The sequence below is a fragment of the Oncorhynchus nerka genome, linkage group LG9a (genome assembly GCF_034236695.1).
Source record: "Oncorhynchus nerka isolate Pitt River linkage group LG9a, Oner_Uvic_2.0, whole genome shotgun sequence".
Classification (NCBI taxonomy): Eukaryota; Metazoa; Chordata; class Actinopteri; order Salmoniformes; family Salmonidae; genus Oncorhynchus; species Oncorhynchus nerka.
The window spans coordinates 56139728-56161251 of record NC_088404.1 but is presented as its reverse complement, the minus strand read 5'-3'; the positions used below and the strand labels follow the sequence as shown (position 1 = coordinate 56161251).

At 42.0% G+C, this 21524-nt stretch overlaps 1 protein-coding gene across 19 annotated transcripts in view; it reads left to right on the top strand.

Moving 5' to 3' along the window:
* Positions 1-900: 900 nt before the first annotated feature.
* Positions 901-21524, top strand: part of LOC115134571 (AP-3 complex subunit beta-2) — a 90893-nt gene continuing 70269 nt past the window's right edge. For 4 of the 19 annotated variants that reach the window (XM_029668712.2, XM_029668710.2, XM_029668709.2 and 1 more), the window contains exon 1: positions 901-1054. In XM_029668712.2, the coding sequence (XP_029524572.1) occupies positions 942-1054 (113 nt within the window). In that variant the 5' untranslated portion in view covers positions 901-941. Of the gene's footprint in view, positions 1055-19187; positions 20075-21524 lie in introns of those variants that run through there. The other 15 variants (XM_029668706.2, XM_029668703.2, XM_029668698.2 and 12 more) reach the window with 7 other exon arrangements.

The window sequence follows — 21524 nt, the reverse complement described above, 5'->3', positions numbered from 1 at the left end:
ATTGTGGCGTAAGGCAGGTCAGCCACCAGGGGGAGATTCGTCGAGGCCTGGTGGCAGACGGGAGTCTACATCACGAGGCGATGGCTCCCTCTGCTGGACGTGCCAGGTCTCGACGGGCTCTCCGGCCAGGACTAATTGGGGCTGATTGCGGTTGGTGGGTAAATCAAGGGCTGATTGCTCACCAGCTTGTACGAGTCCCATAAAGCTGCCAGAGGGGCAGCACACAAAGGGAGGGATTGGGGGGAAAGAAAGGTGACTTTCGTATAGTTGGACACGGTGCCCGAGCTAAAAGGAGTCAGTTCAGTTTTTGTGCACGACAGGATACAGCAAGACCCGGAGCCCAGAAGACGGTATCCCGGAGAGGGTCTCATGGGGGAAACCTATCCTTTAATTTTGATTGATTATTTAAATAAACACCATTGAAACCGAGCTAATCCTACTCTGTGTCTGATCTGTGTAAACGTCTTGATCAAACCCCCTGGTGTGCCACTATATATATATATATTATAGAAACTGCCATGGCCTAATTCAAATAGTTTCACATTTTACAGCAAATAAATGGCGTTATTGTCACCATAAAAGGTGAATGTTGGGCGTTTTCCAAACGAAGTTTTAATGCTCGTGCATGTGCACAGTTTTACAACAGGTCTGATTTATAACACAACCATGTATATATGGCAAGTTTATAAATCTCAATATTTGTGTACATGCGCAGACTTTTCAGAAATGGCGCACACAGAAATCTACGCAACTGTTAAGAGTCCCCAGACCTTATGTTGTCGACTGTAGGCTTACGTAGCTCCAATGTTGGGGATAACCTAGTCTACTTGGTGACGGTGTGTCACAGAGAATAGAGGGGAGATAGCGGGTAGTGTGCCTTTAAGAGTTGCCCTGACCGCCGCACTAAATCTCCATCATTGTGTTCCAAAGAAGCTGCTGAAATGTCTGCTAGCTCCGCTTTCAATGATGAAAAAGGGGGCTCCTCGAATGTCGGGGAGCCCGAATATGGCCACGACCCGGCCAGCGGAGGGATTTTCTCCTCCGACTACAAAAGGTAGGTGCAAAAACCCGTCGCCGCTTGCGTTTGTCGCGGTTATGTTTAATGTTGTCATATTGAAATATCATGGGCAGTTTATGGGGGAGGTGCGAGGTGGATGCAATTTCCTGCCTGTCAAGATGGAGAGGAAGCGGCGCTTGAACGGGCTTTATATGCTTGGGGACGTTCGAATAAACAATGTCTCCAACGTAGTTTACTTCGATTGAAAAATATGTGTTTGAACAGTCATAGTTGTGTATTTTCTTGAGTCCTAGATGATTTGCTTGGGAAAACTGCCGTATGCTGCTACCAAGGAGAAGGCCATCAGGGCTGAAGCTCTGAATCTTACAGTGATTTGGTGTTGGGCCAATTTACATGGGACTAGGCCGCAGAAGCGATATGCATATTCTGTTAGAGTGGGTTTATTTATTGACAGATTGCTATCACGTAGCGTAATTGTTCAGTATTCTATCTAGGCTATAGGCTACATTTTAAATTCTTAATCTGAGTTGAACGCGAATCGGGCTGACCACTCACTCGTGTGTAGCATAGCCTATTCGTCCAAAACGCTGTCCCATTAGAAATCAGTTTACACTGCCTAGTCAACCAAACATGATAGGATGGGGAAATATACGATAGATTGTTGCTGGAAATTTATACTACAAATGAAACTAGGCATAATAATCTTCATAATAGTCTACGTAAGGAGCGTTCGTTTTCTATATATTTGCAGAACCGCGGACCGGACAGCTCCGTGGTGCTGAAGAGGACGGTGTGTGTGTAGGGCGAAGTGGCTTGTGTTCACAGAATGCTGCTCTCCAGAAAGGTCGTTTCAAGTGGCCTTGTCTGTATAGCCTACTCTTGAAGGGCAATTAGGGAACTGTGATAAATATCATTTCAATTTTTGGCCACTTGGCAAAAGGTTAAGAAAGCGAAGGCAAACTAAGACAATTAGTAGGCTGCTATCAACCGATATTCACTGCTATATTACACTAATAAAATGTTATTTGATTAACAAAAAATGAATATCTGAGATATAAAGTTTGCCATTTAAATAATTCAGTTGATTTACTGTGCTGTCTGAATCTGATGTTTGACCCTACACAATATGCTCTGTTGAGTCTAATCATTGCAGGTCTAGACAGTGCTATTCAATTGTACTGTATTATTTATCAGTATTGTTGTATTCATGTTATTTGAGATTGATGAGGGAGTAGGGGGAGATGCTGATGCTGCTATTGAACTTGCTATTGAAACTAGTTTGTAGCTTAGTGTGTGTGTCGAGTGTATTCTCTTGGATCCTGGATCTATGGATCTATTTGATTTGATTTGGTTGAAGAGTGCAGGGCAGAGGAAAGGGCAGTCTGCCTACCTGTCACTTCTGCTCTTATCTGCAGTTCATTGATTGCTGCAGGCATCAACCCCAACCTGCTCTAAGTGCAATGCAATAAAGTGCATTGGAGAAAAGGAGCACTGGTAACACTATTAAAATGCCCAAGTCAGGGTAGACACTTATACTGTATAAGTCTCTTGTGTCACTGTTTGGTTCAGGGTACCAATATTACTGTGTAAGTAATACTTTATAGTCTAAAATGACCTTCCAAATACTGTATTTTTTTCTGACACGGCAAGTGGGCCGGTCTATGGCTCCAGTGAGAAAGCTAGAGTAAAATATGCAGGTCAGGACAGGTCATCCCAGCTGCCTTTGCTTGAGCTGTCAATTTTACATTGATGCTTTCTTCATAAAATAGGAAACATTGATGTCATAACGGCTTGTGTTATTTGATATGTGCATGTATGGCTGCATTGGAAGGACCACAAACACATTTTCACAAATCACAAGTTGTGACGGCAGTCAAATTCCACGTAACCATTTAGCCATGGTAATTAGGATTCTCCAAGCGCTGATGCTGCTGATGGTCATTAGTAGGCTAGCAAACTTGCTAACTGCCTGGTACTCAGCACTGTATTGTCCCTCTAATCACTCTGTCATCAATGCAAATGAATTCGAAAATCTAATCAAACACTCCATGAGAGCCCAGGAGCTCATGTTGCGCAACATTTCAATAGGCTAAGAAATTGCGTGAGGAAACAGAGTGATGTTCTCTATTAAAAATAGGAGGATCCCATCAACTTTCTATAGGCTACTATATTTATTTCTCAACCTTCCTAATATTAAGCACATTGCTTCTGTTTACAACAGGAGTATAGTCTACCTGGCTGGCATGATAATGAACCATGGGAAAAGCGTACTTAATTCGCTATTTAAGTGCATAGATGACATGTATTTTTTCCCCTGCCCCTGGTCCATTCTAAATCCAAACAAATATTATTTAGTATATGTAAAGACAAAAGATTAAATCAAGAATAGTGTGATGGGTGACAATATTAGCCTATCACTTGTGAATTATATAGTATCACGTGTGAATGATGCCCAGCTTGTGTGCAGTAAGGCAAGAAACAGAGCATGCCTTTTTTTTGCAACCTTTTTCAAATAATAGTCACACACCTCATGTAGCCAAGCCCATAGGCCTGATAAGGTTTGTATCATAACTAAAGTGGCCAAACAACTTTTTAAAATGAAGCACATTAAATCAGTTTTACAATGAGTGTAGGGCTTAACTGGCATGCATACTATAAAAATGCACCTTTTTAATGAAAGCATTACATGCATATTTGTATTGGAGTTGACTTTTGAGAATGGTGTTTTTTACCGCTAATTGACAGTATTTTCGAACATATGCGCTTTACTGCGCTTATAATGTGAAGAAATAGCCTAATAGTTTATCAACATTTTAAGCTAAATGTTCTGATCTGTTGTGTCAGCCACATTGCTTGAAAACCTTTTTTTGATGGTAGTGGTTGTATTAATTTGGAATCTATCACATCCCAGACTATGCTTGGAATATTTATTCCTCACACAGAATAGAATAGGTTAACTTTTGTACTATGGGGGGATAGTAGATTGACATAGGCTACTGCCTTTGCTGTTCATTAGGCCTACTCATTTTGTTGACTGACAAAAAGTACAGTTGGACAGTTCTTCCAATATCTTCAAAATGCACCTCAGAATTGGATAAGGATGATCACAGTTATGTCCCCAATGTGTCTGTCTTCACTTGTAGCCTGTGACAAAGACCCGATCACAGGGAACTGTGGGGGGGATCTTGGATGGTTGGTGGCCTGGTGGTGGGTGGCCTGGCAGTTGGGAGCTTGGGCCGGTGGCCGATAGGTTGCTGGTTCGGATCCCCGTTTTGACTTGATGGAAGATCTGTCGACGTGCCCTTGGGCGGGGCGCTTAACCCTGGTTGTGCCTGTGGGTCGCTCTTAGATGACTGAATGCAATGTAAATGTTGAGTGGCTTCACTACAGGTTGATTGTATGTTTTAATATTCAATATATCTATTTTTAAGTCCCGATGGAGAAAATATCCTTTCTATTTTATTCAGCTATGTTCAGTTGTATTCTTCATACTATAAAATAGTATAAAAGAATGCCATGGAATTCTAAGCAAATATTGTCTGCTAAATGAACTAGTGTAGCCCACAGCCATATGGCATAACCAGATCAGGACCTAACATAAGGATAACTCAGAGTATGCTATTCTGTTCTTCTGAAATAGACTACATTTTATTCATATCATGTTTCTTTAGACCTGTATAAAATAATGTATTTATTGTGATGGTGTGGGCTATATTAAATGGATTTATTAGACTTTTAAAAATGTAGATGTTCCAAAGTTCTGCATCAGTTGCTTGTAGACTATGCGTGGAAGCGATGAGATGCTAAATGTAGTTATGTTAGTTAACGTTTGATTACCTACCATGAGACCGGCAGTTATTTGCTTGACAATCACCGTCTGACAAAATCTCATCACCGCCACATCCCTAAGTATGTGGTTAACCACGCCAGGGAAACTAAGAGACAATTTATGCTTTTTTCAACAAAAACAATTCATAGGGGCCGTATGGATGGTGTGATGCAATTTCGGATCCTCTGGAGGCATGCAGAGGCCAATTGAGTTTCGTGCTGCATCACCATGCGCCGCCCAAATTTTGTAACAATGCATAGGGCTCTGTATAGCTCCGCATTGACATGATTGATTGATGGGAGGTGGGGGCTGGAGGTCCTGTATAAACACAAACTTAGTTCCTTGACAACTTCCTTCACAACAGTGCTGCTCTGCTCGGTGAAGAGCAAGAAGTAAGAATGCCCTGCCTTCTACAGTATCCCCGTAAATGCTGCACGGCCAATGTATCATGCACCTGATATTTGATTGAATACATTTTTTAATACATTTTACAATATCCTTTGGAGACAGACTGTGTTATATACTATGGGCCCGATTCAGATGTACGCCTTTCCTACACACTTCTCAGAAGTTGATGTTCAGACTTACCTTATGTAGGTGCATAACAGGCTTTGCAGGCCTGGTTCCCATGCGTGCCCTGAATAAATTGAATTCAACTGCTGAAAACCCTCCAACCAACAGATTTTCTCGTGAAGTTCATTCAAAATGGTTTTCAGTAAATTTATCTAAAGCTATCCCTTTAAATTTGGTGTACCTTTTTTAATTTGCAGTTTCTCGACAGACTCCCTGGAATATATGGAGAATAGTTCAGAATATTAGGGATCAATGAAATAAAGCCACTTAGGCCTAAATATACACATATTCTTCTCCGTTTCAGCACTAATTGGTATCAGAACTCAGGATAAGACCCAGATGCAGACAGCTAGAGTCACAGATGTTTATTGACCCGAACAGGGGGCAGGCAAAAGACAGGTCAAAGACAGGCAGAGGTCTGTAATCCAGGGCAGAGTCTATAAGGTGCAGGCTCGGGGTCAGGCATAATGGTCAAAACCGGGGAATCTAGGAAATAGAACTTGAGAAGACAGGGAGACGGGAAAACACGCTGGTAAGACCTGACAAGACAAACTGGCAACAGACAAACAGAGAACACATGTATAAATACACTGGGGATAATGAGGAAGATGGGTGACAACACGAAGACAGGTAAAACAGTTCAGGGTGTGACAAATTGGTATATTTAAAAATACTCTGATTTTGTATATCATTTAGGGTTAGGAAAGTAGTTATGAATTCATTTAAAAAATGGTTTGGCGACACTTTCCGCACTAAGTTCACTATATATACAGAAGTATGTGGGCACCCCTTCAAAGTAGTGGATCTGGCTATTTCAGCCACTCCCGTTAATGACAGGTGTATAAAAATCGAGCACATGGCCATGCAATCTCCATAGACAAACATTGCATGTAGCGCTCACTGACTTTCAATGTGGCATCGTCATAGGATGCCACCTTTCCAACAAGTCAGTTCGTCAAATTTCTGCCCTGCTAGAGCTGCCCCGGTCAACTGTAAGTGCTGTTCTTGTGAAGTGGAAACATCTAGGAGCAACAACGGCTCAGCCGCAAAGTGGTAGACCACACAAGCTCACAGAATGGGACAGTCGAGTGCTGAGGCGCGTAGCACATAAAAATCATCTGTCCTCGATTGCAACACTCACTATCGAGTTCCAAACTGCCTCTGGAAGCAATGTCAGCACAATAACTATTCATCGGGAGCTTCATGAAATGGGTTTCCATGGCCGAACAGCCGCACATAAGCCTAACATCACCATGCGAAATGCCAAGCATCGTCTGGAATGGTGTAAAGCTCGCCGCCATTGGCCTCTGGAGCAGTGGAATCGCATTCTCTGGGGTGAGGGAGGTGGTCAGGGAGGTGACCAAGGACCCGATGGTCACTCTGACAGAGCTCCAGAGTTCCTCTATGGAGATGGGAGATCCTTTCAGAATGACAACCATCACTGCAGCACTCCACCAATCAGACCTTTATGGTAGAGTGGCCAGACGGAAGCCACTCATCAGTAAAAGGCACATGACAGCCCGTTTGGAGTTAGAGGACTAGAGGACTCAAACCATGAGAAACAAGATTGTCTGGTCTGGTGAAACCAAGAATGAACTCTTTGGCCTGAATGCCAAGCGTCACATCTGGAGGAAACCTGGCACCATCCTTACAGTGAAGCATGGTGGTGGCAGCATCATGTTGTGGGGATGTTTTTCAGCGGCAGGGACTGGGAGACTAGTCAGGAATGAGGGAAAGATGAAAGGAGCAAAGTACAGAGAGATCCTTGATGAAAACCTGCTCCATAGGGCTCAGGACCTCAGACTGGGGCGAAGGTTCACCTTCCAACAGGACAACAACCCTAAGCACACAGCCAAGACAATGCAGGAGTGGCTTCGGGACAAGTGTCTGAATGTCCTTGAATGACCCAGCCAGAGCCCAAACTTGAGCCCGATCTAACGTCTCTGGAGAGACCTGAAAATAGCTGTGCAGCGACGCTGCCCAACCATCCTGACAGAGCTTGATAGGATCTGCAGAAAAGAATGGGAGAAACTCCCCAAATGCAGCTGTGCCAAGCTTGTAGTGTCATTCCCAATAAGATTCGAGGCTGTAATCGCTGCCAAAGGTGCTTCAACAAAAGTACTTTGTAAAGGGTCTGAATACTTACGTGAATGTAATATTTCAGTATTTCTAAAAAACTGTTTTTGCTTTGTCATTATGGGGTATTGTGTGTAGATTGATGAGGGGAAAAAACAATTTAATCAATTTTATAATAAGGCTGTAACCTAACAAAATGTGGAAAAAGTCAAGGGGTCTGAATACTTTCAGAAGGCACTGTATGTGGGTATACCCGACTGTGGCTACCGATTAGTGGAAAAAATTTGATATGATCAAAATTGTTAAAAAACAAATACAATGGAAAGTCCGGTAATATAATTAAAACATTCTAGAAATCATAAATCAATTAGGTAGGTTTGGCGCTATACTGTTATTTGCGCATGTCAACAGAAGCCTATAGAGTGAGTCTCTTTCAAATTATAAAGGCCAGCATTTAATAAACTTCACTGTGGAAATGGTGATAAGCTATGTATGCTTCAGTTTGCTGCCATTATGACTTGTTTAACATTTATCTCCAGCGATCACAAGATAAAATAGATTTATAGATTTTTTTTTTAAATGGTCATTTATGTTTACAATCCCCTTATCCAAACGGCTTACTCATCTTATTAATAGCTCGGATCAATTTGTAAATTACATTTCATGGAGAATGGTTTTATTTCTATCTGGGAAAAATAAAATTGATGGTTTTCCACTTGGAACCAACAGGTTGCTTGACCTTATTCATCGCTTTATCGCACATAAAGGTGGTGGAATTATTAGGGAATTAAATCTAGGTTGGAATACGCCGTATCTGTAGACACACCTCGCCACGTTCATTTCTTTGGTCTCCACCCCAAACAAATAGCAGGTGAATAGCATGCCATTCCCATGCTTAGTCTAAGGTCAGCAGATGCGTCGAGAGACAAAAGTCCATAAAAAAGGGAATTATGTTCCATTTACGCACGCATAACTCTGGTCATGTGTCCCACATGGAACCCTATTCCCTATGGGCCCTGGTCAAAGGTAGTGCACGGTATGGTGAGTAAAGTGCCATTTGGGATGCACTCCAGGTAGGGGCTATATTTAAGTGCCTGTGAAATGAATGCATTAAATATGCAAAATGGGAGGCGTGTGTGTGTGTTGCTGAAGCCAAGAGCCAAGATCACCTTGTGTGATTAAAAAAAGTTAATTTCCTGGCCATGTAGAGGTTCTGGTCTGGTATGTTGGTATATATCTGATGATCCTAGTCTAGATATCTGATTCACAGCACTAGAAGTGTAGCCTTTATATGTGTCTGGGGAGCTGTGTAGTCTAGCGACTGGCCTACTGTATGTAGTGACTAAGCTAGAAATGAATCATGTTTTATTACACATTCACACCTTTGTTTGAACACCTTTCATGTTTTGTCTTCGACATCTTTTGAAAGATTTTCCCCCAGAAACATTCTGTGTTAATTACAACCACTGAGGAATCATTCAAATTGCTCTTACGTTTAATAGGTCAGCTCACTTTTGATGGAGGTATGAGGTTTTTAAGCAACTTTTTTTTGACTGACAGATCATACATCACCATTTAAAGGTAGGCTTACCAAACAGGAGTTCCACTTTACTCTCCTTTGGTGGAATAGAACAGAGGCTGTTTGGAGATCCGTTTGGAGATTGCCATGATGTATTCACAGTGAAATGATTGCCATAACTGTGATCCCAGAGTTCATTTGTAAGCAAGCTCGACGTTTTTTTAACCATGACATCATGGTCTAAAATACTCAACTGTCTATTGGGATAAACAATTGGTATAAAAATGGTCTTGTAATAAACTTTTTTCACATATGACATATTTTGGTCTTCTTTAGGCTTTAGTGGATGAGTAATGGCAAAAGAAACCAGCCTCCATTACATGAAAGCAATTGTGAAATACTCAATGCACAAACCCTCTATACCCCTTATTATACCATCAATATACTATACGTTGACATATTTGCAGTGACATACTAACCTGCAATTGTTGACATAAGCACAAAGGTCAATGTTATTGACAATAGATAACCTTCGATTAAAGTGTACTGGAGCATTTACCCCAGCAGATGGTGCTCACAGTTAAGTCACTGTGTTGAAGGCTTTTTCACTGTATTGCTTTTTATTCCATGCCAGGATGGCCTTGAGTGGGTTCAATGGGTACACACAGTCTGTGTCAGAGACCCCCCCCCCCCCCCCCCCCAACCAGCTAGGCACGCCAAGTTTCTGACTTAATATTCCATGGATTTTGCTGGCCATGTTTGCAACCCTAGTGAGACAGAGTACAACCTGTGATAAAACTATGAAAATCACAAATAATCAAATTTTAGATCAACTAATTGATTTAAGCTAATTGAATGTTTCACACAGAAAGAGTGAAGGTGCATTTAGTGAATTGGGATATCAAGTGTAAATTAACAATTTTCAAAACAATATAATTATTCTTGGCCACTTAATTAATAGCTAGGTTTCCATCCAATTGGCTACAGATTTTAATGCAAATATTCTCAAATCTGAAAAAGAAAAGATGCGCATTTTCCATTCAGTGCGTGATGACATACTGCACACATGCATACAACATTTTTCATGTACCGAATAAAAATCTAAAGTTAAATGTGTTTCCATCGCTTTTTAAACTCTACCGTAGTTTTGCTACAAAAACTGTTGCATTAAATAGCAAATGTGCCTACTCTGGTCTTAGCCAGTGTAGCCAACTTAGTGACTTTGTCGCTATATTTAGCGAGTATTCAGACCCCTCTAGCGACAAATTTTTAAAAAAATCGACTAGCGACTTTTTCTGGTGTTATTGGAGACTTTTGGAGACTCTTCTCAACGAGCAGTGGGTGCTGCTGTTTTTTGTTTGAAATAAATAAACTGCACGAAAATAAATCACTGCATTTAACTCACACAGCCTCAGTCACTTACTCACCTTGTCCACTGTGTGTGTGCCTCTCTGTGACATAAGCTAAACATCTAGCTGGCTAGCTCATCATGTCTCAGTCTAAACTGTACACCCAAAATACAGAAAGGAGTGGGAATCAAACCCTGAATTCAGAGCCATTTATTGGAGTTGATACACGGGCATACTGCCTGTATTGTAAGGCTGATTTTTATGCCAAACGTAATGATGTAAAAAAAAAACACATGACAACTCAAAAACATACTCAAAAGGCAAAGCCTTATATAACAGTTCCACCCAAAACAAGCTGCCATTTATGGTTAAAAAGGTTGACTCTGCAAAAAAGGCTGAGGCCACCATGGCATTAGCTATCGCACTGTTCCATTCTGGGATGTGATCACATTGGAGAAGCATGTAGAGCTGCTTTCTCAGACTCCACTGCTGCTACCCACTTCAAAATGCACAGGACAAAGTGCACAGAAATGATTAATGGTGTTCTAGCAACATACTTTCTGAAAACGTTGGTCGCAGATGTGGGTGACCAGTGTTTCAGCCTCCTCGATGAGTCCACGGATGTAAGTGTTTCTATGTACCTGGGGGTACTTTAGTGACACCAAGCAGACAATTGTATCAACATTTCTGGGGCTTGTTGAGTTGGAGGGAGGAGATGCCAAATCTTTAGCCCGTGCTGTTGTGGCTTTCCTCGAGAAGTGGATAGGGACTAACAATGCCTCTGTTATGATGGGGATTAACAATGGAGTCCATAAAGTGCTGAAGGAGAAAGGAGTATGGCCTCAAATATCTGGTTCTTATTCGCTGTGTTGTGCCACTCTCTGCAGCTTGCTCATTTGTAGTTCTAAACATATTTAGGGTGTTTTTTACTCACTTTTTGTCTCTCCTACGACGTTATTCCTCTCTCCTACAGCGTCCATCACAATCGCATGCACATGTCCAATTATGCAAATTAGGCGATGACGTCATTTAGCGACTTTTAGGACAGCCAATAGCTACTTTTCTTACTGAGGAGTTGGCAACGTGTGCTCTAGCCAAAAGCTGATAAAGTGTGGGTAGGCTAGTCTACATGATGAGATTATTATGGGTAAGAGCGAGAAAATTTGTATTTGTCAAATGGCAGTTAAGCGTCAATCATCATGTTACCAGAATAAGGCCCTCGATATTTATTAGAAAGGAGCATCAAGATAACTGTGCACTTTCACCACCCTGTGAAGTTCATCATCATTTATTTAATCTGTAGCCTAATAAACTGCATAGTTTCCCGAGTCATAGTGGGAGGACCACTCACCGTATCATCGCGTGACTCCAAGTTTACTTCGATATGATGGTTGTTATATCAATATTTGCGCATAAAGTTGCTTCTAGTGCCATTTCTCACATAACTAATTTTACCGACACAAAAAATATCCCACACTGTCGAACGAACAAATGATCTGTCGGCATTTATAAAAATGTACAATAACATCCTGTTTCCATCACAGCTGTTGTGATTTCTTTTCATATGGTATGATTTTACTCAAATACAAAATGTGGATGGAAACATGGTTATTGTATCAAAGCTTTACAGTATATACCATGTATTCAGCAGAAATGTTTGGTTAGCTGTGCAATCTCATGTTCTAAGCAGAGATTTTATTTTGCAGCAATGTCATTTAAAAAAAATGATCCTGTCTTCTTCATAGCTCCACAGCTGAACTTCTAAAAATCTGGGGAGAGAGCTGGAATGGCATACATACACAATCCATGTCTCAATTATTTTAAGGCTTAAAAATCCTTCTTTAACCTGTCTCCTCCCCTTCATCTACACTGATTGAAGTGGATTTAACAAGTGGCATCAATAAGGGATCATACTGTAGCTTTCACCTGTATTTATCTGGTCAGTCTGTCATGGAAAGAGCAGGTGTTCCTAATATTTTGTACATTCAGTTAATTTTTTTATGGTATCATACATAATGGGAAAGATATCTAGCTCAGGCCTTTCAAATGAGAGATTGATTTAGTGGCAGTGGCACATATAATGTATGCCATAGAAAATGGGCTTTTACAGGACATGGAGAGCCGAACAAACTACTGGTGCATGGACATTTTAAAAGTTTAACCCTTAGCCTATCCTATATTGCAGGTCTAGTTGAGACAACACACAGAGAATATACTACTATCGTCCATCTTTAAATCCCGTTTTAGATTGTCATAGCAGCGACAACAATTACTACAGAGCTTGAACAAACTGGTTTGTGCACGAGATATTTCTTAAAGTTGGACCCCAAACCTTGCTTATATGACATGTCTAGATGAGACAACAACACACACAATATACCTCCATCGTACAGCTTTAAATCCAGTTTTAGATTGTCATAGCAGCAGCACATAGTCACCTGTTCAATAATGGCCACTCGACAGCTAGTTTTTATCTGATGTGCAATTACCCAGCATGTTTGCATTGTTCTGTTGTATCCCAGGTGCACAGGATGGCAAGTCGGCTGGTCTCTGTATAAACATGGCAGAGGAAATGCTGTTGCCTTGGAAACCTGCCCGAGTCACCACCACATTCCATGTTGCTCAGGGCATTTTGCTCTGCCATGTCATCGCAAACGTGACAGATTGATGCCATTTGTGGATCTGTTTGGCTCTTTCACAAATTGTCCATTTGAATCCTTAAATTCTGCATTGAATGAATTAGGATGAAGTGGGGTTACAATCAATGTTCCCTCTAAAGCACAGCTCTCCTGGACTGCCAAGCAGAAGAAATATTAGCACTTTTCCCTTTACTTTGGGAATTGTGATCGAATCAATTAGCCACTTTCAATGCAACATAACAAAACAAAATGAACTACGCAAGACTTAGTATGCAAAACTAACAATACAGGAGATTTTGTTGTAGGCAGAACACATCAGAGTATGATTTTATTTAATTGACTGGCACGACACAGGCATGTACTCTGCACAGACCGGTGCGCCATAACCAATCAGATGCAGTAGGCCTATATGAAAATAGACCATTGCCATTCATGGATCTGTGCCATTCACTTTAAAATGGACTGTTTTTACAGCATCAGCGGTTGTGGGTAGATGAGCTTGTTTTGAGATCAAAGTGAATTACATGTAGCGAGGTGTGTACATTTGTTCATATCCTTTGCTAGTTAATAAGTTATTAGCCCAGTTATAGATCATTTGTAGTCAGCAATGGGGGAGTGATTGCTTCCTACAAGAGCACAAAACGTGTGCATTTCTAGACATCTTTGAAGAGCTAGTAAGGTAGTGCTTGCTTTTGTCTCATTTTGTTGTATTTTGAGACACTCTGGTAGGCCTACATTATGATCAAATAGCCACAGTAGCTTACTTGACCATTGTTAAAACTAACTTAAAGCGGGTACAGCCTCAGTGTTAACATTAAACGCGTTGTGCCGGAAGATGCACAGAGTTTTCTGTCAGCAGACCTGAAATTTTCTCAGATAAAAAAATATAGCGAACATTGGTTCCAATATAACATTTTGAGTTGAGATGTAGGATGAAGTGACGTTCTTGGAGAAAAAGCATTAAGACCTTGGAGAGGATTGCTTTTTCAATGTGCCATTCACACAGCTGGGAGATGGATGTAGCAGATGAACGAATGTTCATGTTTCTGCACAAACATTCTCCATGTTGTCATGTAAGCCAAAGACAAACCACTAACCGCTTACACACAGTAAAGTCAAGATGTTCCTCCTCGTTATTTTGGGTAGGTTATTTGAATAGGTTGTTGTCTTGGTGGCGTAATCTACTAGCCCAGTCCCAGATCTGTTTTGTGCCAAAACAACTATAGGAGTTGGCTAAACAGTATATGCAGCTCTGGGACCAGGCTAGTAATCTCTACAAGTTTTGCCTCCTTTCATTTGTCAAAATCGATAACTTCATTATCTATTGAAATCTATTTTACAGTCCCACCCTGCTGAGCAATACGCCAGCCGACTAGTATCATCCTCTGTTAGCATGATGCTAAACATCAGAAGATTCTCTAGTCACGGAGGCCTACTGTACGTCCCTACGTAATGTGTTCTTCTATTAGCAATGAGTCATCGACTAACAGGCAGGAGAAGGAAGAGAATAAATGTCTTGCTAAGCCTGCGTTGGTTGAGGCGTGGTTGTGAAGCTAAGTCCGGTTAAGTCCATTGTATTCTCTGTGGAGGAACCATAGACTGTATACAAGGATAATGGAAGAGAGCAGGTTTTAAGGTTTGTGGGATTTGAGGTCTCGAAACCTGTCAACAGCACCATTCTCACCCCAGCGAACTACTCCCTCGGAGTAAGATCTCGACAGTAGTCTACAGTGCCTTCAGAAAGTATTCATACCCCTTGATTTATTCCACAGTTTGTTACAGCCTGAATTCAAAATGGATTAAATGTTGTTTTTTTTAACCCATCTACACACAACACTCCATAATGACAATGTGAAAACATGTTTTTAGAAATGTTTGCAAATATATTGAAAATTAAATATAGAAATATTAAAGTATAAGTATTCACACCCCTGAGTCAATAAATTGTAGAATCAGCAGCAATTACAGCTCTGGATATTTCTGGGTAAGTCTAAGAGCCTTTTCACACCTGGATTGTACAGTATTTGCACATTATTTGCAAATAATTAATTTGTCAATTGGTTGTTGATCATTGCTAGAGAGCCATTTTCAAGTCTTTCCATAGATTTTCAACCTGATTTAAGTGAAATCTGTAACTAGGCCACTCAGGAACATTCAATGTCATCTTGGTAAGCAACTCTATTGTATATTTGGCCTTGTGTTTTAGGTTATTGTCCTGCTGAATGTTGAATTTGTCTCCCAGTGTCTGTTGGAAAGTAGATTTTCCTCTAGGATTTTGCCTGCGCTTAGCTCTATTCCATTTATTTTCATCCTAAAAAAAACTCTAGTTCTTGCCGACAACAAGCATACCCATAACATGATGCAACCACCACCAACCATGCTTGAAAATATACTACATTACAAAAGTATGTGGACACATGCTTGTTGAACATCTCATTCTAAAATCATGGGGATTAATATGGATTTTGTCCCCACTTTGCCGCTATAACAGCTTCCACTCTTCTGGGAAGGCTTTCCACTAGATGTTGAAACATTGCTGCGGGGACTTGCTTCCTTTCAGTCACAAGAGCATTAGTCAAGTCGGGCACTGATTGTGGGGGATTAGGTCTGGCTCACAGTCGGCGTTCCAATACATCCCAAAGGTGTTCGATGGGGTTGAGGTCAGGGCTCTGTGCAGGCCAGTCAAGTTCTTCCACACCGATCTTGACAAACCATTTCTGACAGACCTCACTTTGTGCACGGGGGCATTGTCATGCTGAAACAGGAAAAGTCCTTCACAAACTGGTGCCACAAAGTTGGAAGCACAGAATCGTCTAGAATGTAATTGTATGCTGTAGCGTTAAGATCCCTTCACTGGAACTAAGGGGCCAAGCCCGAACCATGAAAAACAGCCCGAGACCATTATTCCTCCTCCACCAAACTTTACAGTTGGCACTATGCATTCGGCAGGTAGCATTCTCCTGGTATCCGCCATATTCGTCCGTCAAACTACCAGATGGTGAAGCGTGATTCATCACTCCAGAGAACGCGTTTCCACTGCACTAGAGTCCAATGGTGGCGAGCTTTACACCACACCAGCCGACGCATGGCATTGCGCATGGTGATCTTAGGCTTGTGTGCGGCTGCTCGGCCATGAAAACCCCAACGAACAATTATTGTGCTGACGTTGCTTCCAGAGGCAGTTTGGAACTTGGTAGTAAGTGTTGCAACCGAGGACCGGCGATTTTTACGCGCTAAGCGCTTCACCACTCGACGGTCCCATTCTGTGAGCTTGTGTGGTCTACCACTTTGCGGCTGAGCCATTGTTGCTCCTAGATGTTTCCACTTCACAAGAACAGCACTTACAGTTGACCGGAGCAGCTCTAGCAGGGCAGAAATTTGATGAACTGACTTGCTGGAAAGTTGCCATCCTATGACGGTGCCACATTAAAAGTCACGGAGCTCTTCAATAAGGCCATTCTACTGGCAATGTTTGTCTGCATGGCTGTGTGCTCGATTTTAGATACCTGGCAGCAATGTCTGTGGCTGAAATAGCCGAATCCACTCATTTGAAGGGGTGTCCACATACTTTTGTATACATAGTGTATGAAGTGATGGTTTGTGTTGGATTTGCACCACATTTTTTGTAGTTTTACTTTAGTGCCTTATTGGATGCATGTTTTGGAATCATTTTATTCTGTACATGCTTCCTTCTTTTCACTCTGTAATTTAGGTTAGTGTTGTGGAGTAACAACAATGTTGTTGATCCATCCTCAGTTTTCTCCTATCACAGCCATTAAACTCTGTAACTGTTTTAAATTCACAATTGGCCTCATGGTGTGGTTTCCTTCCATTCCGGCAACTGAGTTAGGAAGGACACCTGTATCTTTGTAGTGACTGGGTGTATTGATACACCATCCAAAGTGTAATTCATAACTTCACCATGCTCAAAGGGATATTCAATGTCTGCATTTTCTTTATTTTACCCATCTACCAATAGGTGCCCTTCTTAGGCTAGCCATAACAAAGGAGTTGAATACTTATTGACTCAAGACATTTCAGCTTTTCATTTTGTATTAATTTGTAAAAATGTGTAGAAACATAATCTCATGTTTACATGATGGGGTATTGTGTGTAGGCCACTGACACAAAATCTAACACAACAAAATGTGGAAAAAGTTAAGGGGTGTGAATACTTTCTGTAGGCACTGTGTATAATACATTGCTTCCCCTGACTCCCTCGCTTTTGCTCACTTCACTTGATCTTTCTCCTCTCTCTCACCTCCTCGGAGTACGTGTGACTGTCTGTTCTGATATCGTCTTTATTTTCCCTCCCCTGCCTCTCTAAATGTCATTGATTTTTGTCTGGCTTTTTCTCTGAAAAATGTCTCTCTCCTGTGGCCCACACCTACTCATCCTCTCTGTTTATTTCTCAGAAGACTCAATATGTTTGTACGCCATCTAAGCGGCCATCTTGGTTTGGTTGTTTGCAGTGTTCACTTGATTGTTGATTACAACAATGTCACTCAGTGTTAATTGTCAATGAATAATTGAACAATTCCTCTATTATTCAATTGATTTCGCAGTCTCGGTCTCTTTATTTGTGTGTGTTTGAGGAAATCTGTAAATCACCTTGCATCCTATCTAACTAATAATTATCATTTCTAGATCAGTCGGTCCGGTCATTGGGGATCAGTCTCTGTGTCTCTGTCTCGCTCTCTTTCTCGGTCTCTGAAACAGGAGTGTGTATCGGACAAATTCAGTTGAAGATGAAATGTCATAGTATCCTTGTCTGTTGGATGGTGGGCAATTTACTTGGCATGAGTAGCAGAGAGTGCAGCAGGGCTGACTGATGAGATGATGTCGAGCTGTGAGGAGAAACTGTTTATGTGCCACATTGGCTGTGTGTGTGTGTGTGTGTGTGTGTGTGTGTGTGTGTGTGTGTGTGTGTGTGTGTGTGTGTGTGTAATTCACTAGAGCGTGATGTCACAGTTTCAGGCATCCTGGTGAGAAATGGTGAAAGGAGATAGGTGGGGGATGGTACCAGTAATACTGCAGAGAGAGAGAGAGGAGAGACATACCATACCATGAAAAAGCAAATTGGAGAATTGTTGAGGTTTTATGCATCTGACATGTTTAATTTAGTGTGTTAGATTCAGTACAGATACAAGCAATAAAACCTGACTTTGATGCTAAATCTGTGTTTTCTGGAACCGTAGCACTGAACAGAACATGGGCCACATCTCTGTGTCCTAGCCCCTTACTGAAGGGGGTAATTTAGTACCCTTGCCTAGCAACCTAGGCCCCTTTAGTAAAGGATGTGATTTAATGTTCCCTTGCTTCAGTGCGGCACTCCCTTACCTCGATCAGCCCACACACACACACACACACACACACACACACACACACGGGCCATCATCATGGCCATCAGTCCTCCACAATCCCACAGTCTCTCTCTGGCTGTAAATTAACCCATTACATTATAGCCTCCGGGAGAAAGAGGAATGAGAGAGAGACAGAGAGAAAGGAATAATAGAAATGAAAAAGAGAGAATGTGAGGCACAAAGGAATGAGAGAGGAAGAGAGAAAGGAATGAGAGAGGAAGAGAGAAAGGAATGAGAGAGGAAGAGGGGAAGGAATGAGAGAGATTAAGGAATGAGAGAGAGGCAGAGAGAAAGGATTCCTGTTGTTAGGTGGCACTGTTGATCGGAAGAACGGGGAGGAGTGTGCGTGTGAGAAAGAGCAACATCATCACCACGACACTGCTGTGAAAGCTGAGTCATGTAAGGCAAGAGAGCGAGGGAACAGGAAAACGAAGGGAGAGAAAAGAGGGCATGGACAAAGATAATGTAACCAGAAGGAAGCAAGCAAGGAAACAGGGAGGGGTGGTGAACGAAGGGAACAAGATCAGGTGAAGAAGAGGGGAACTAAGCATGATGGAGATAAAGATGGTGGGGAGAAGAGAGCAAGCGATGAGAGACAAATACAGTTTCAGGCGAGAGGAGTGCACTGGAGTCAAGGCAGTGCAAGAGATGAAACGGAGTAGAGCGTCGGAAAACCTGCGTACACACGAGATGGAGAGGGAGAGGGGGAGGAGTGAAGAGGAGAAGGGAGGGGTGGTAGCTGCTAACGTGGCGGAGAAGGAGGAAGGAGGGAGAGAAGGGGGCTATGCCATCGGCGCAGAGCAACACTGGAGATCAGCGCCAGACGCCAAACCCTCGGAGAGGCAGACGGAGCTCCTTTCCCCATGAGAGGAGCAAGAGAAGGAGCAGAACAGGAAGCGAAGGAGGAAAAATAAAGGGAGGGAACTCCATCCACGCCTTCTATCCTCAGCACCTACTTGCTACTCACTGTGTGCTGTGCAGTCTACTGTTGCTTCACTGGACTCCCTTAGACAGCCCTAGCATAGCGGAGCGTACGGTTCACACGAGAAGAGCAACTGTAAGGCTGTGTTTCTATGTGGTGTCAGAGGAAGCTGTCAGCACTCGTCATCATTAAGGCTTCATCCAAGGCAAGACCTGACGCATCATTATTTCCTCCTCAAAGGAATATCCATAGTGAATAAGTCATTATCTCCATCTCAGTAGGACCATCTCAAAGGAAGATACCAAGAGTTTGGGCTTGTTGATGACTGTATTCACCACATTAGCTTCTGGAGAATGAAAGTGGACACCCACTGTTGGATCTACCTTCTCCAATCCTCATTCCAGTACCCACATCTACAGCTACGCCATATGGAAACGATCTAAGAAGGTCTAGGTTTTTTTGAGTTCTTCAGTCCATAAAGTTGTGATTGGGCTTCTTCTCGGGAAAGGACTCTACGACGCTAGCCATGACGCCCATGCAAAAGCTCCTCCAGTTGCCGGTGAACGCGATGAATATGGTGAAAACGGCGCAGGACCAGATGGGGCAGCAGGATGAGGCCAAAAGCCCTGTGATGACCCCGGATGGCGGAAACCATAACTGGTACAACGGGGAGCCCAACGACCCGCGCCACATTCGGTTTGGCAGCGGAGGTGGAGACCAGGAGGAGCGGGCCCACCTGGAGGAAGGGGGAGGCAGTTTATCCAGCCTTGTGACCCAGCCGTTGCGGTAGGGTGCCATCAGCATGAGACACATGTGCCGTGTAAATATGTGCATAAACAGACCTGAAAACGCTTGCGTACATGTGTTACTGATGAGTGAGTATGCAGACGACAGTAATTAGACATAATGAGAAAGAGACAAGCGTAATTAGATAAGCATAAACACACACACACACCTGGGATGTGAAAACACCTTGTGTACACACACAAACTCTGAACACTATATGCCTGTTGCTTCCAGGCCTTGTGAAAACAGTAATCTATGTTAATAATAGTGCTGTTAAACGCCCACGCCAGTAGAAATCTACTTTTTTTTGAGCTGAAAGACGATGGCCAGAGCTTACCCATGATGTTGCACAACGATTTAAGTCAGTAAAGTCATCGTTTTAGTCAAAGTATGATATATTTAAGCTTGAAGTAACAAATCAAAACTGCCGACTTTGTACAATGCGTGTGAATGCGGTGACTATTCCTATGATATGACATACAAATTATTATCAGCCTACGTTTTGTTACAGGCCTGGGTTTTATTTGATTGTTACCACCCACCAGCATGGCATTTTTTTATTCATCAGAAACCACTGCAAAGTTATTCCTCTTCGTGACTGAGATGAGCCAAACAGCCTTGTATCTACTTGGCCGCCTGAGCCATGGAGCAAATTAAAATAAGGTGCGCAAACTTGTTTTTGCACCTCCACTTTTTTTTAAACAGAAAATTATCATAATTTGAAAATTTTAACTATTTGAGATAGTTTGTGTTAAAAATATGTGTGACCATTGTAGAAATATAATTACTTGATATGATAGCATTTTGAAAACCCGCTCCCCCCCGTTGCCCCAACAAGAATGGTTTTGACCACTAAAGTTTTGCTTCACTTCATTCTCCACGGCTTTTATTGTTGTGACGTTAGCTAGAAACCACAAGTGTATATTCAGATAATGAGCAAGCACCCGCAGAAGAAAATTCAAGTAACACATTTCATTTGTGGCATGCATGGTCATGAGCAAAGTCATTGTAGCCTTTAATTTCACTTCCCCTGTGAGAAACATGAGCACGGGCTGACCTGGCTTTGCTGTACTGCAGCCGAAGTATGCCAGCAGCCTACCTACCAATGGTTGCACCATGTCCATTACAATGTAGAAAAACGCATGTCAGCAATCTGTCAATAGTTATCCATATAACCTGGAATGTCATCTTATTATTTCTAAGTATTTCTATAGCAGATTCGTTTGCCAGTAGCTTTCCTTAAGTCAATGCTTATGACAAATCCAGCCATTGAGACAGCTGGTTAATCTTTTGAATACGGTGTTGTTCAAATAAAATAAATGCAACAGATAACATTAGCTAGCTAGCTACACTGACAGCTGTCAGTGCCCTATTTGTTGATGTTTATCAACTCCACATGGAAATTCGCACACCCAATTTGTTAATATCTATATGTAGCCTTCATCATTCT